We start from the raw sequence: 16808 nt of genomic DNA on the forward strand, positions 1-16808 counted from the left end.
GGAGGCACCGCCAAAGGATCCCAGCTTGCACACCTGGAGTGGCACTTAGGAGTGGGAAGAGGGGGCAGGGAAGGTGGTGAGCCTGAACTTTAAGTCAGGGTAGTTACTTAGCAGAGAGGTACATGCTCTGCCTTGGTTACCCCTCTGCATGGCTAAAGTTAAATGAACTTCTACCGTGTCTTCCAGCTGTGGCAAGGGCTAACTAACTTCCTTTTCTTGGCGGTAAGAGATGCTCAAATGAGTGCAGGAAGGAGGCACAGAGACTTCACTCACCTGGAGGATTGAAGCAGAGCCTCTGGACTGAAGGAGCTGCACCAACGCCAACCATAGAGCTACCCAGGTTTGGCTTCAGCCCTGCAGCTCTGAGTCATGAGTGAGCGCTCAGGGCCTACAGAGTGTTAGGCTTTGTCAAAGAGTTAATAAAAGATCCTTATTCCATGTTGAAAGAACAAATGCCACTCCAGGTCCCCCATCTTGTAGCAGTGCCTTTGAGACTACAATCCAGGCCTCACACTGCTAATTGAATATGTTATACACACAGTCCTCTTACTACACTGAGAAAGAGATTTCCCACATTTCAGAGGTGGAGGCTCCGGTGGATTAAGAATAAGCCTGGAGTCACACAGATAATGAAGGGGGAGAGCCAGGATTTGAACTGAAGGGCCTGAGACAAGCCAAGCTTGTTCCTCTACATCATGCTATCTTGAGACCCAGCCTCTGTTAACTGTGGACTAGCAAAGGCAGCCTCTTTTTACTCTTAGGACAAGGCACCCTGCCATGGTTCTCTGGCAACCTCTCTACACTGCATGGTTCACAACCCAGCCCTTTGTGTAACCAACATTGTAACTCTGATAGAGGTGAACCACCAACCCAGAGAGCACTGAGCATGGAATTACTATTTCCCACCAAAGCCTGAGATCGCCAGTGTTCTGCTATCTGCACCAGAAGGTCCCACAGGTTGCCTTGAGTCCAGAATAAACAGGCTTGGTTGGCTTCAGAGTAAAGGTTTTTAGTGAAGAGTCCACACCACCCTGCTGTTAAGGGAATATCAAGCACAGATGCCTCAATTAGGTAAGCAGCTAGGAGAAAGATCCAGGACAAAGACAGGATCCTCTTTCCTTATGTTTCTGGAGAGTCTCAATTCAGGAATGCCAAGCTGGATTTAATTGAGATGCCAAGCTGGATTTAATTGAGATTCCATATGGCAGCCACCATGGCTCACCCTATTTCAGAACTGGCTGGTATTGTCAACACAACTTCTCTCCTCTATAGATCAGATCCTGGGAAGGATGATCAAGTTCAAACCACCTCCAAAGGACACTTGACTTGATAAACTCTCAAAATAATTCATGCTCAGGATGTGTTTCTTGCTTTAAAAATAGGAAAACCCAGCTCTGATGTGCACATGAGTGAGGATTGCTGTCATCCTCTGCCCCAACTGTATTTGAGACAGACCCATATGATAGTGACTATTTACAGCATTAGAATAAAATACTTGTGCTTTCCAAGTGGACTCAGTTCTCTAGTCTTTTCATCCTGGTCTACCTGAATCAGAGGAAGGTATTTTAAGTGACCCATTATGCGGACAATTAAGAAGGACCATAGGATTCTATTTTCCAACTAGAAACAGCTGCAGCCCAAGGTAACTCTGCTTGGGTTTCTAGCCCAGTAGAGGAGTTCTTATGGAGACTTGTTTTAATTGTAGGAATAGCCTGGGATAACAGACCTTAGGACACAGGACATAGAACTGTGTTTCAATCTCAGATTACAAAATATTTTTTCAGAGACACTTGGTGTTGGTGGTGCATGCCTTTGATCCCAGCACTTGGCAGAGAGGCAGAGGCAGAGGCAGAGGCAGAGGCAGAGGCAGAGGCAGAGGCAGAGGCAGAGGCAGAGGCAGAGGCAGAGGCAGAGGCAGAGGCAGAGGCAGAGGCAGAGGCAGAGGCAGAGGCAGAGGCAGAGGCAGAGGCAGAGGCAGAGGCAGAGGCAGAGGCAGAGGCAGAGGCAGAGGCAGAGGCAGAGGCAGAGGCAGAGGCAGAGGCAGAGGCAGAGGCAGAGGCAGAGGCAGAGGCAGAGGCAGGGGAATCTCTGAGTTTGAGGCCAGCCTGGCTTACAGAGTGAGTTCCAGGACAGCTAAGGATACACAGAGAATCCCTGTCTCATAAAACAAAACAAAACAAAACAAAACAAAACAAAACAAAACAAAACAACATAACACAACACAACACCAGCAACAAAGATGGGGGCTGGAGAGATCCTTCAGCGGTTAAGAGTGCTGGTTGCTCCTCCAGAGGAGCCTGGTTCCATTCTCAGCACTTATATGGCAGCTCACAACTGTCTGTAACTCCAGTTCTGGGGATCTAACACCCTCGCATAGACATGCATACAGGCAAAAACACCAATGTACATTAAATAAATAAATAAGTAAATAAATCTTTTAAAAATTATTTCAATTATGTCCCAAATAGTTAGCGTTTGTATTTTACCTCCTAAGTTTACTATGACTTTCCCATTAATGATCATTGCCAAGTGAAGAAAACTTGAGTCTAGGAAGAGAAACTATGGCCGTTCCCTTCCTTCTCCTGTTGGCATTAGACTCTCCCAAGGAGAGAACTGGCTGAAAGGCTGGGGAAGAGAGGAATGAAAGGGGTTGAATTTGGAGACATCTTGTGAGTTCCTCAAACATGGATGCGTTGTTGACACATAGAAATCTATGGAGATGGCTACACTCGACCTCACAAAACGTGTAAGTCCCTAGAATAAGGAAGACCAGTCTTCCAGGTGAGCGGGTCGTAGGTCAGGGATCTAGGGCACCACACTCTTAGGCATCTGTGGGACCTTCAGTGAATCATTTATCATCTCTGGACCTGAGTTTCCTACCTGTAAAATCCACTGGTGCTTTGTCTGTCTGCTGGTCTGGCTCTGAGAACTGGGATGGGCACAGAGTCAGCCCATCTGAGATGTCAGGTGTGGGGACATTCTTTGTCTCAAGTCACAGATTCCTCCTTCTTCTAGAGGCCTGTAGGACTCTTGGGCCTTAACACTGTCTTGCAGGTGATATTTTGTCTCTGGAGAAGGCGGCTGGAGTGACCCATAGTCAGTAGGGTGATGCTGAGGCGAATGGTTTGCCTTGGACCAGTCTTTTCCTTAAGCCCCTAGATGCTTTTTTGTATGTCAGACTCACTTCATACCCTTAATTATAAGACTCTTTATATTCAGTTTCCTAAAACTTGTAATATAATTGGTCATTGATAAAACACAAAAGATTTTTTTTAAACTAGAAGGCTGTTGATGATTCAGACTATAAAGTAACGCTACTAATTTCAAATTATAGTTACAATTTTCTTGTAGAATGTGCCTATTCTATTGCCTACTCTATATTTAAAGAGAATATTTACTCACTAGGGATAAAGCCTTAGTTATTTGAGAATGGTGAGATATTTTGGAATCACAATCAACTCTGAAGAATGAAGAGCTCAAAGCAGGCAATACTGTGTTTGATGTAACAGGATCTTAAGGAAATGATATTGGTACCAAGATGGCTTCTAAGACACACGGAAAACAGTTTCATTTCAAAACATCTACAGCTTTAATCCTAGCACTCAGGAGGCAGAGGCAGGCGGATTTCTGAGTTCGAGGCCAGCCTGGTCTACAAAGTGAGTTCTAAGACAGCCGGGGCTATACAGAGAAACCCTGTCTCGAAAAAAAACAACAAAACAAAACAAAACAAAATCCCCAAAACAAAAAAACAAACAAACAAAAAACGTCTACAGGCTCTAGAAACATTTGAGCAGGATGCTGGTGTCATTCTCCAGCACAGAAACCACTGTCTTTATTTCTGCTGACCTTTGCTTCTCCCAACTTGACTTGAAGTTCACTGAGGGCAAAGTGAGTCTTTGCAGTATCATCTGCAATGTGCGTCACATGATGCTGTGCCCTGCAGTCACTCAATGCCAGCTGGCTGACCTACTAAATGAATAGGATGTATCTGTAGGAAATGGTCCTTCACCAGCCCTTAGCAACTCCTGAAAACATGCTGACAATGCTCATCCAGATGAGCCACACCCTCCTCCCGTATTCCCTTCTTTGGGCTGCCATATTGGTTTCACAAGAGGGTGGGACATACAACATTCCATGCCAGTTGTATCAACCATGGGAAAAATCCCACAGGCACATGGCTTTCTCACACCACAGATCACTATTGCTGTGTTTCCCACTCTTTTCCTCTCTCAATCTGGACCCCATTTGGTTTTGCTCAGTGCGTGGCTGATTATACGTCTGGCTCCAATATCAATTACTCTACTTCCTCCCGACTCAGCCCCCTCCCTCTGCCAAATCCTCGTGTGTGCTCAGCTCTTCCCCGTTCCCATAGCCTCTCCTGAACTGAGAGGAGACGGGACAAGCCTCAGCAGCTACCCTGTCATGAGTCATGTCTGCAGTGTTGCCAGCAAAGGAGTGAAGAGGGTTGGGCCTTGGGGCTCGGGGAAGAAAAGGGATTTTCAGTGGTTGTCAGAAAATGGGCACAAGGAGATGTGGGGGCCATTTGGGAACATAAAAGGTAAGCGAGACAGCTAAGGATTGAGTTAATTATAAGAACGTGTTAGAAAGTCATGGGCCATATGAGGCATTTTAGAAACACCTCCTCCCACATTTCCATGGTTACACTCTTCATTTGATAACACAGTTAATGTAGCATGATAGTTACACGGGAATGAAGTAGAAAAACTGGTAGTATAAGTCTCATTTTGTGGAGGGGAAAACTGATACTCAGACTTTACTATTTTATCCAGAGTCTCAGAGGAGAGTGGAAACAGCTTAGAAAACCCTAAGCTCTAGCCTGGGCACACAGGGCATGATTAATCACTTGGATCAATAGGTCCAGTTTTTTGCCTTCTGGAGGCTTTACCCAACCCCTTTATTCTGCATCATTAGGCGTTTTCCGCATCTTTCTGGGCATCATCACCCTTTGTGTTAAAGCTCTTTTGAATCTACGAGTGCTCTGCAAATTATTTCAGTTTGATCCTCTAACTTTGTTATTCTGAGAGTGACCACCTATAGAAATGGCCCAAAAAAGGACAAGAAATGAATTTGTAGCGGACTGAGTTCCTGCATTTCTTTTGTCTGCGATCCACAACACCCATGAGAGATACAGACAAAGAAAGGAAATCGAGCCATCGTTAAAGAACCCAAAATTCACAAACTGCCCACTCTTCCTGCACAGGACCCCAGGACCTTTAGCAACTTGGAGGTGCATCCGTGATCATTTGTTCAAAACAAATGCTGCTGATCCTGTATCCCTAGAAGACCCACCCCAGCTCTGCTTGGGGGTGGGGTGGGGGTGAATCTTTTATCCTGGCTTATTCAATGTTTTGGGAGCTTGACAAAAGGATTCCCAAGGACAACGCAGGTTAATGTTGAAATTAGCAAAAATAAACAAAAATTGTGGAACTTGAGGACTCTGGGAAACCTTGGGGGCTGCATAGCCCGATATCCCTGGTTCTGGAATATCCGGGGATATGCTGATTCACACGACTGTATCCAGAGCACACAACACAGTGCTTTGTATAGAGCTCAGCTCTGTAGGTATCTCAGGAAATAGACAGGTGCGTAGAGGGGAAGACAGAGCCAGAACCAGGATTAAAGGGTCTAGAATTATCTCCACCTACTTTAATTTTTTTTAAACCTTGAGAATTTTCATCTGTTTTTTATGCATATTACTTCATTTACTCTTGCCAACAAACCCAAGAAGTCTTTGTTATATCTGCTAGACTTGTGAGAAACTTAAGTCCTGGAAGTCGAACCCCAAAGACACAAGCTCAGTGAATGGCAGAGCTTGAATCTGAACCCAAACTTCTCTGACCAGGAAACCCAAGCAAAGCTTTATTCCTAGAAGGCCAGCTTTGCAGAAGCGTCATGTTCTCCTGATCTCAGGGGATTTCTGGGCACTTCTTTGATCACCAGTACACATGAAAAGAGAAAATACTTCATGACCCCCCCCCCCCCCCCGAAAACCTCTGTCTACAAAGAACCAGAATACAAACTTCTCATATATCCTGATCAAATCAGAAAAATTGGGAAATAAACTCTTAAAAAATGCTTTCTCTAAAACATTCTCATGGGATACTCAGAAATACCCAATCAGCACTAAAGGAGATTGCACATAGTCCCCTCTGAGGCAGTGGCTAAGCCAACAACCCAGATTGCAATCCTGACTGACAGACTGAAGTCTGCATTCCTCTTTTTGAGCAACTAGTGAAAGCTCTCTCCATCGGGAACCCCAGGCCATGCCCACAAACGTTCTAGATCTTTCATGATGGAGTTCCTTACCGGATATCCCCACGAGCCATTCCCTGCCTGGAACTTGGAGAAGTAGCTGCTTCTACTCGTGGTGCCGTAGTTGTTGTAATTGTCAGCCAGCCCATCATACATGGAACCTGCAGGGCAGAGAAGGACGGTTAGGACAGGGATGATGGTCATCCATCTCTGCTCCTGTGCTCCCTGCACACACAGCCAGGTCCACAACTTCTGTGGAGGGAAACTGTCTGAGTTCCTGCTGAAGAATGGAGACTGGCTCATCATCTGATGGCCATGCCACCTCTTTCCATATCCACCATACCCATGGCCCACCAAAGAACCACCAGCCTGCTCTTAGACCCCCCTGGGAGACATTGACACCTACAGGTCAGGAGCTGTCCTGGAGAGCCTTGGAGGACAGCAGTTCCGACCCAGGGGATCACAAGTCCATGCTCCACAAAGAGGAGATGCCCACTTGGGGAAGGAAGGCAAGATCTCGACATCCCAGGTTCAGAGCTTCAAGGTCAGAGCCTCACAGCAGTGCAAACTGTTTAGAGTCCGCTTCTGTCAGGACTGTGAATTCAAACCTGAGCCCAGCCCCCACAGATGATCTGGTAACCTGCCCCTTCCTTCTCCTCTGAGGTCCCCTGGCTGGTAATCGGGGAACAATGATCAACCTCAAAGGGCCAGTGAGGATTAATTAATGTTTTCACAGTGCTTGGGGACCCACAAATGACAGGCTCTGCGGGAGGACAGAGTGTCATTAGGGTTATTAGCGGCGAAGTGGCTTTGAATCACAGAAAGCAGGCTGGGTCTGGGGTTTGAGTAGGAACCCATCTTCCTTCTCTTTCTCAGAATGGCAGGAGGGGGGGTGGGTATTACAACACAGCCTCAACCTCAAGCAAGCTGGTCTGTTTGAGATCCTAGTGTCATGAAACATCAGTTGCAGTGACATAGCATTGCCCTGTGATAAATCTCTCAAAGCCAGGGTCAAGGCAAAGGCTTCTTCAGGAAACCCCCACTGAGCAACCTTGCTCAGAGCAAATCACTCTGATCTCTGCTATATCCTGCTGCTGTACCTGAAGTCAGTGAGCCACCTGGTGTCCTGCTTCCTTGGCTACCTTGGAAGCTCCAAGACAGACAAGCCCATGGTTCTCTGGCCATTGTATCCATAGCAAGGCTTGCTCACACTCATTAAATGTAGCCTCTGGAAGTAAAGGCGAGCAGGCAGGTGAGCGCCTTCTGAGAGTGGTGCACATTCTTTCCCTCGAAGGTGATGTTTGGGATCCCCCATCAGAAACCCTGTCTAAGGAGGAGGGCTGGACCTTGACCTCCCTTGACATTAACCCTTCCACTTCTGCCAAGCCACCCAGCTCTAGGTCATTTTTGGGGAACTAGATGGTCTGAATTGGGAACAAGAACAAGTGAGACGGTTAAGAATTGGGTCAGCATCCTGCCTGCGGCCACCTCCTCTGTCCCAGCTCGAGATCCATAACAAAGGGATTTCCCTTGACTCCAATTCCTCTTCTTCGAGGGTGGACAGGACAGGAATATTGGTGGTGGTAGTTTTCCCAGAAGCCTAAATATGCTAAAATTGGTCCTGGCCTGGCTCATAAACTCTCTCTGGGCCTCAGCTTCTTTTTCCTGTAAAAGTCTCCTTCTCTGTATCCTAAATGGTCTATACACTTTGAGAGCTTCATGGCTACGGAATTATAGTGACATATGCCTGATGCATCCAGAGAAACTTCTCTAAGATAAGGCTCAGCTTTCATGGGCTGACAACTGAGACTGATCCCGCCTTCTCTGCCTCCTACCTCAGGATTGTCCCAGAGGCTTTCTGTCCATAGAGTCCCCAAAATCCCACCCCATAGGATCCAGGTCCATGCCTTCCCCTAAAAATGAAGTCTTAGGATTCTGCCCGGTCCACAAAGCCTCTGACTCACTCCCAGCCCTCTGCAGGTTTGCTCCTGACCCCGTCCAAACTGCAGCTGCTCCTTCAGACAAACCGTGTTGCCATAAGGAACAGGAGGGAGCCTATGGACTTGGTCACTAGAGAAGGGGGTCCTAGCCAGGCACAGATGCAATCAGGACTCCAAGGAGCTGACGTCCAGGTCTCACCCGCCTTGATCCAGTCTGTGTCTGTCATCTCCTCTAAAGCTTGGCAGGCCAGTGTCTGCTTGGCTCTCATCTCTTGAGCAGGCATTTCTCCCCAAAGGGCAGGTAAGGGTCAGCCAGCTACTTCCAGATGGAAACTCTGGGGTGGTGACAGATACTTCAACAAAGCCCCGGGGAGGCCTCCTACTTTAAGAATAGTCTCCTGGAGGCTCCCACCCAGGCCTCCACCCCAGCGAGAGAGAATCTACCAGCGTGACCTGATCCCTGTAGGTCATATGAAGCTCCTCGCCTTCCCATACCCTTCCCCAGCCTGGCTGTCCTCTTATACATCCTCCAGGCGAAGTAGGAGCCATGCCACAGAGGCAGAAATGGACGCATGGACACACGGACAGATGGAAGCAGAGGAAGTGATGCTCTCTTCTCCCCAGAGCTAGTCCCCATGCCTCCAAGTGACTCAGGTGAAACCCCATCCACAAATGCTTGTTCCTTTCAGGCAACCCCGAAGGCACCCTTCAAAACCTATCTGCAATTAGGGAGCTGCCTGGATCCCTGTGAGAGGGAGGGAGGCAGCCTTCTCTCCTGACTCCAGGGTGCCTGGATGGTAAGCTCTGCCCCCTAGAGAATGAGTTCTACAGCAAGAATGCAGTGCTCCTCTGCAAGCGTAACCATGACTGCTCACTCTCCTCCTGGTCTCTCCACTTCTACAAAACTCACGCCTGGGAAGCCTATCTTGACTAGCCGTACCCCCATCTGCTGCCTATACAGCTCATGCCTGTACTATCTCTAGGACTGGACACTGCAGGTACCTTTACAAGGCCAGAATCTTAGCTCTGTTTTCCTAGGCACTGCTCTCTTTGTGGCTTGGCCAAACTGGCCTGAGCTGGACATTTTGGGGCCACTTTTCCTCCCCTGTCCAGTCAGCCAGTCCTGTGGGAAAAGGTACTCTGGTACCTAGAGGCTCAAGACCCCCATTTCATGCCAAATGAGATTAGAGTCTTAGAATTCTATCAACCAGGGCCTCCTCTACCCCAAATGTTCTTTGAGGGTAGTGTTAGCTGGAACAAGAGAGGAGGCTGTATGAAATTACAAATGCCCAAGTCCGTGTCCTTGAGAAAGATCCTTTATCCTGGGTGTGGAGGTAAAGGGAGGACATCTGAATGTACAGTTACCCCTCAGAATCATACTGTCCATCCTGACAAGCGTCTGCCCGCCCACTCTTCTCTACATGGGTTCACTTGCCATGAACAAAATGATGTTGGCTTCTTGGATGGCTGGCAGCCATCTCCACGTGGGCAACATCATCAGGACACAGCTGCCTACACACAGAACCCAACACCTTAGAATATCAGAGTTCCCCTGATCCACAAACAACATGAGCTCTCTGTCTCAGCCCCTGTCAGCGTAGAATTGCACTGGGTGGAACCGTGTCAGACAGTGTACTGTGCTCCTGTGCAGCTCCCCCAGTGCTCATCTTCTGTTCTGTGCCTTGGACGAAACTGGCTGGCTTTCGTGTGTCATATGGGCAACCCAAGCTTTTCGGGCTACAGAATCTTTGAAAGGCAGGTAAGCATGGGAGGGGCAACTCAGCCTTTTCCCCTTTCAAGCTTTCAAACAGTCACACCCACAGCACTTGAAGCATTCTTTCTCTTCTCGAGCCAACCCCCTGTCTGCATTTAATACTCTGCACAAAAATAAGCTACAGATGTTTCCACCTATCTCTCTCTCTCCATATAAATATATGTGGGTATGTGTGTGTGTGTGTGTGTATATACACACACATAATTTTATTATTTTAAAAATTTATTTATTTTTATTTTTTACCTATACATCTTTTAATATTCCAAACCTCTATCACAACAGCATGAGACCTGGGTCCAATGGCTGCACTTACTCTATCTATGTTGACTGGTACATTTCTTGGAGTGTGGGGTCTGTACGACTGTGTGCATGTCTATGTGTCTGTGTGTCTGTGTGTCTATCCATCCAAGCACCTATTCATGCTCTTCTTCCAGAAAGCTGGGGGCTCTCTAAGCAAGGGATTTTGTACTTAAACTAGAGACACCTCACCTCCGTCCCCAGGATAAGCTTCTATGTCACAAAGATCCCCAGGACAAGGCCTGCCTGACTTAACAGGCAGCCCTCAGGGTAGACGGCACCTGAAATGCCTCCATTTCCCTTCTCCCAAACCTCTCCTTTGCTAAGCCGGACTCGTCAGAAGGAAGCTCTATCTGTCTCCCGTACGGCTGACACATCTTCCTACTTCTACGCCCAAATCAAGCTCATCTCTTCCTCACTATAAAGATCTTGAGAAAGAAGCCTATAATCTTTCAGCTTTGAAAAGGTCCTTACCCACCCCTGCCCCAGAGCTCTCTTCATCCATGGTACTCCACAAGCAGACACAACAAGAGGAATTTAAATGAGGCAATAGAGAGAACGTCTTGGAAGACATATTCGAGACACTACCCCTAAGAGATATTCGAGAGTGGGAAGGAACCCCACTCTCCCTGTGTGAACAAATGATCAAGGGTCCCAGGATGACTTGTGTTACTCTGCTCTCTGAACCTCCCCCAGGCCACAGGGAGCAGGACCAATGCTTCTCCTCCTCTGGCATTCTCAGGATCCCAGGGAGGGCGAAGAGTTCAGTACAACTTCATCAAACACTCTCTGCTGTGGTTCTTGGCTTCTTCCTGGGCATACAGCAGAAAGGCCCACACATACCATGCTGCCCTCATTAGGCACCCTCTCCCCAGCCTCATAAGGCTCCTGCAGACTTTGCTGAGCAATGGTTAAAGCCAGCTCTGATGGTACCTGTTCTATCTGATAGGACCTGTGTGGCTTCAACTGAACCCACAGCTCAGGTAGAGCCCAGACCCGTGTTGTTGAACAGACCTGGTATAGATAGTGTGGTGGGTAAGCGTAGGAAAGGGTTAGAGGGGAACTCAGCTGTGGTCAGGAGTAAAACCCATCACGTCGGAACCACTCCTCTAGGGGAGCAAGAATGAGTGAATGGCATGTCAGGTTCAGTCCTTGGGCTGGTCCGACATGAGTGCAGGGTGGGGACTGGGATCATAATTCTGAACTTTGATATATGGCAGAGTCAGCGAATGAAGGTTTTAGAGTGCCAGCTTTCAGACCGACTAAATCAGAACAGACAGCGGGGCCTAGGTACTTGTTTTCTAAAAATGGGATTTTTTTAGAACCTGCACCCAAGTTTGCGATTAGGTGACGAGAACTTTAATTTTTGTAGGCTAGCTAGGATATTTACTAGAGAGACGAAACAGTTAGGAAGTCTTCAGTCACTTTGAAAGACAGCCACAGGCAGTTTGGGCAAAGTCTTTACAGAGGGAGAGGATTATAAATCTATTTCCAAAGGGCACAAAGCACTTTTGATATGCTCTTACCTAATTCACAGCTGCAGAGACCCAGAGAAAGGTACTGACTTGTTGGAGACTGCATAGAGGAGAATAGTAACAGCCAAGCTGGGCTCCTGCCACAGTGCAAGCTCAAGGGGTGGTGTGTGTACATGCCTACGCTATGTGCTAGTGTGTATTTGTACATGTGCACGCACGAGATGTGTTGTGTGTGTATCTGTGAATAGATATGTATAACAAATGCATTTATTCATATGTGGAGATATATTCATAATGTAAAATACATGTATATAGACATATATACATTGCTAAATGTTTACAAGTTCATGTGTGTGGTGTTTGTATGTATGTGTGTGTATATATATATATATATATATATATACATTGTGTATGAATATTGTCAAATGTGCATATATATGTATGTGCATATATGTCTATCTTCATGTGTATTGTAGTATGTGTATATATGTAATTGCACATGTCCATGTGTATAGAGTAACTGTATGTCTACAACATATATATCCATGTGAAGAATGTATGTACATGTATACAACACACATGCCATACCCCATCACAGAAGCACTTTTCAGATTCTTAAGCCTAGAATAAATGGCATGCTAGTATTTGCAATTTGGGCAGGCAGCCCCCCACAGGGTTACCTGGCAGTGTGGCCACCGCTCCCATATTCTACCCTCCAATATATTTTTACAAACTCTGCCAGGGAGCTGAGCAGAGGACAGGATCCAGGAAAACAAGCAGCACTTACTATGAAACGCCCTGGGATACTCCACATTTTTGCATGTGTTGTAACAGGTCAACAGAAATATTGGCTAAAACCCCAACTTCAAGCCAAGATACATGGTAAAGAAACAGAATTGGTTCATTTGAAGTTTAATTAGTATGTTTTGCCTCTGGAACACGCTTAAACACAAATGCCCTTTAGCATCTCTCATCTCAGCTTGGTGCCTGAGAAAACAACCCCACAGTGGTGTCTACCTGTAGTCCGTGGCCAGGACAGGGCAGCTTTTAAGGATGGAATGAGCAGAACCTTCCTCTGGCAGGGATTCATGCTGAGACACAGACAAATACAAACACGCAAGTCACCAAAGGCAGGGCCGCCCAAGGCTGCCCTTACAGGGCACGCAGGAGTGGGCATGAGACTGCAGAGCCTGAACAGGCGGGAAGCTTGGAGGGTTAGCAGGCACCTCCTCAAATCCAGCCAAAACCCAGTCTCTGCTCACGGAGGAGTAAAGGTTCTGTCTTTTAGTGGGAAGTACCCACTGAAGGGAGAAGGAAGAAGTTCTGGCCCGAGATGGGGATTTAGACGCACAGACAGTTCGTTAAGAAGCCAGCACCATGCGGTTAAAATGCTGGTCATGGTAGATACTTTGGAAGAAGCAATAGAAGAAAGCTCCTTTTACGAAACTTTGTGTGTGATCTGCGTGTCGTGGTGGCTGTTGTTGTGCTTGAATCAAACGAGATATGGGATAAGTTGAAGGGAGAGCTTCCAGATGCAGTGTACCCATCTGAAAGGAGACTGTCAGCTCTTTACCTTCACAAGACAGCTTGTTATCAATAACCACAGGAGTCTTTCTCACCCTTAGAAACATCAATACTCCCCAGTAAAGATCTCTTGCTGAACAGATCTCTCTCTCTCTCTCTCTCTCTCTCTCTCTCTCTCTCTCTCTCTCTCACACACACACACACACACACACACACACACACACACACACACACACACACACCAGTTGCTTCTTATTTCCCACATCATCAGGAAGACATATACCTGGCACTCTGACACACAAAGGAACACCCTGAGCATATAGGAGAGCTACTTCATGGACATCCCTTGAGTAGATAGCAACCTCCCTCTGCATGGTCTTATGGCCCTCTTGGGGACTTCATGACAAAGTTGAAGGATCTGGCCTCCCACGAATAAGGAGAGAATAAGTAGATACATACATTAAAATGGTGCTAGCTTCCTTATCCGGCCCTTAACAGCTCAAATTTCCCTTCCTAAAGAGAAGGTGGTAAGGGTGGGCCTGACGGATGAGGGTCTGAGGAAAAAAAGCCTCTTCTAAGCACCAGGGCTATTGGTAAGTTTTGCCTGGCTGTTCACCAGGGGCACAAGGAACAGTGGCCATTTTGCCGAGCAACCCCTTGGGTGGGGCCAGCTTTCTTTAGAGTGTGGGTTCTAACAAAGAGGCTCTGGGTATGAAGCAAGGAGCTCCAGACCCTACCGAAAGCAGTGTTCTGTTCCAGGAGAAGATTATGTGAGAATTCAACTGTCCAGGGAGCAGAGACCTTCCATGGCTGCCAACTGATCTCTGCCAACATGGAAAGCAGGCTCCTGGCATGGAAATCACCAGGAGAAAGAGAGTGCAGAATGGCTGTGCAGTAGACACACACTTGGGCGTTTCAGATGAAGAGGACAGAGAAATCTGACGAAAACAAAGCCAGATAAACCAGCTGCACCAGCTCCAAGTGCCCCAACCGCCTATTCCAGCTGGGAGAACTGGCCCCCTTTGGGAACCTCCCCAGAGGCTGAGGTTAGAGCAGACACACCCACAGGGCCAGTTCCAGGAGAGTTTCTGGACAAGTATGCACTAGGAGGCATCAGGGTCAGCCCTAAGCCTTCACCTGGATGAATCCCCTTGGGGGACCTTTGGTAGAGACATCATCAGATGGCTACCCACAAAGCCCAAGCTAGAAGCAGCACTTTGAGATGACAGATGTCAAGGAACACCCTGATAGGTTAGGGAGAAGGGATGTTTGGGCCCTGAACCCAGGTTTGAGATTTTCCTGGCTCTAGGATCTGGAAGCTGAGACAGGTAGAGCAGGGGGGAGGGGGTGGGAAGTGGGGGGTGGAAAGGGACAAGGTTAGGCATTAAGCAGAGAGGAGTAGGTGGCCTTAAGCTGTGCCCTGGGCTGTGGCTCCAGGAGGCCCTTTGTCACTCCAAACCTGCTTTCAAATGAAGCAGTGACAAAGGCGGTAAATAAAAGGGGAGTTAAGCAAGGGAGTGCGCATCTGTTAGGAGAGGTGCCAGGCGCCCAGACAGGGGCAAAGGGCACCGGGAGCAGCAGAGCTTTTTGGTGTGGGAGGTGGCAGAGTGTGCCAACAGCCATTTTCTCTTCCTTAGTTCTACCAAGGGATCACTAGGGAACAGAGGAAAGAGGACACATGCCAGGGGCAGAGAGTGTGGGCCTGCTGGCACGCTGAAGGGTTGGCAGAAGTCTACTTCCTTTGTTTTTTCCTGTCCCTTTCCCCTATCGCCCTCCCCCTCCCCCAGCCAGGTCTCTATAAGCATGGCTTGTTTGACCTGGACTTTTATTAGCATTTTATGCCTTTGGTTAAATAATAAAAACAAGTTTTGCTAATGATATTTGTTAACCAAAGGTTAGCATATTTCTTACTGGGAATCCTTTGTGTGAAAATTTCACTCTAAAATTCCCACCTGTAACACCTTGTCAGGTGCACTTTCCACCTTCAGCTTCAGGGACCTAGTTCCTTTCTCCTGGCCTCCCCCAAACTGAGGCTTGTCACTCACACACCAGGTGGTGGGGCAGGGGTTGGACAGGACTGGAAGCCCAAACTCACTGTTAAGAGGGCTCAGTTGAGACTGGGAGTGGTCCCCCCCCAATCCATTTTGGGTCCGGTTTGACACTATTTTCTACTTAAGGTGGGTCGGGAAGGGGGCTCTGTATTAAGGATTAGAGAAAGAGAGCGAGCACTCACACCTCCTTCCTTGGTAAGAGAGAACTGGCCCCATGATAGTCTCTTAGTCAGATTTGCATCTTTGGTTTGGTTAGAGACTGTAAAATATCAAGGGATCCCAGGGACTAGTGTGTGTGTGTGTGTGTGTGTGTGTGTGTGTAGAGGGCGCTCCCTGACCCCCCATTCCATAATGCCTCTCCTGAACCAAACTCCATCACAGTAATTGAGTTGCTCCCTTTCCTCCTTCAAACACCACCTTCGCTAGGGTTATTGTCTCTCTCCTCCTGGGCGCAAGTCCGGTTTTGACGATTGCGAAGCCTGAGGAACGTGAATGAGAGGATGTGGAGAGAGGTAGGCGAGAGCACCCGGGTCTGAAACTTTAGGACAGACACTTGAAGATAATCGGAGGCTGGTGCCCCTGAAGCAGGACTGGGAAAAGAGAGCCATCTGGATTCAGGAGTTAATCCCAGCTGTGTCCCCCAGTGAGCTACCCATCCTGACCCACAACGTGCCATCAATCCCCAGCAGCAGGCTAGCTGGGGGCGGCGGGGGCCACCCTGTGGCAATGGCCTGACTGCTAGATGTGGGCACTCTTCACAGACTCCGTCAGAGCGGGCTGACATTCAGTCCCCAACAGGGCGACGGAAGCGCGGCGGGAGGGACGCACCGTCCCAAGGGCGCCGCGTGCGCCCGCGCGCTTTTACCTCGGTTGGAGTGACTCAAGGTGGACGACTGGGAAGACTTGGACTTCTGCCGTTTGACGGTCATCATCACTTGCTCCTGCACGCGCTGCCTGCCCGACGTGCCGGTCTTCATCTTTTGGTCAGAGGGCAAAGCGAGCGTGGAGTTGTCCTGGTCCTGGAAGCATTCGTACGCCAGCGCAGTCTTGAGCGGAGAGTGGTTCATGGTGGCGGGAGGCGCGGGCCAGGGGAGCCGAGAGTGCGAGTGCGGGCCAGGGGAGCGAGAGTGCGAGCCGAGCCGGGGTGCGAGCGAGAGCCTGTTCTCCTCTCAGCGGCTCCCTATGGCCATAGAGCGCTGGTCCGCGTGAGGGCTCCCGGCTGCTGCTCCTGGCGCCTCCGCCCCGGCTCGTCCCTCAGTAGGCACTGGCCGGACCCGCCCTCCGTCAGACAGGATATACCACCCCTGGCCTGCGCCACCCACTCCGCAGGCCGCCGCTCAGACGCGAGCTGCAGGGCACTGTGGCTGCCAGGAGGGCGCTGGGGTGTGTGTGCTGGGCGGCGGGGGAGTGCCCGGTGTGCAACGCTCCCAGGCTCGTCCTTCCTCTCCAGGTGACGTCCAGGGGAGACGCCCCT

General features: G+C 48.6%; 1 protein-coding gene across 1 annotated transcript in view; it reads right to left on the reverse strand.

Annotated features, from left to right (window-relative positions):
• The window catches only part of Pkp1 (plakophilin 1), a 49717-nt gene extending 33134 nt beyond the window's left edge, over positions 1-16583 (reverse strand). Inside the window, exons 1-2 of the mRNA XM_021168142.3 lie at positions 16200-16583; positions 6328-6434 (exon numbers count right to left, since the gene is read on the reverse strand). Of these exons, the coding sequence (XP_021023801.1) occupies positions 6328-6434; positions 16200-16401 (309 nt within the window). The 5' untranslated portion in view covers positions 16402-16583. The remainder of the gene's footprint in view (positions 1-6327; positions 6435-16199) is intronic.
• Positions 16584-16808: the final 225 nt, after the last annotated feature.

Source organism: Mus caroli, unplaced genomic scaffold (genome assembly GCF_978045245.1).
Source record: "Mus caroli unplaced genomic scaffold, Mus_caroli_1 scaffold_1, whole genome shotgun sequence".
Taxonomy (NCBI): domain Eukaryota; kingdom Metazoa; phylum Chordata; class Mammalia; order Rodentia; family Muridae; genus Mus; species Mus caroli.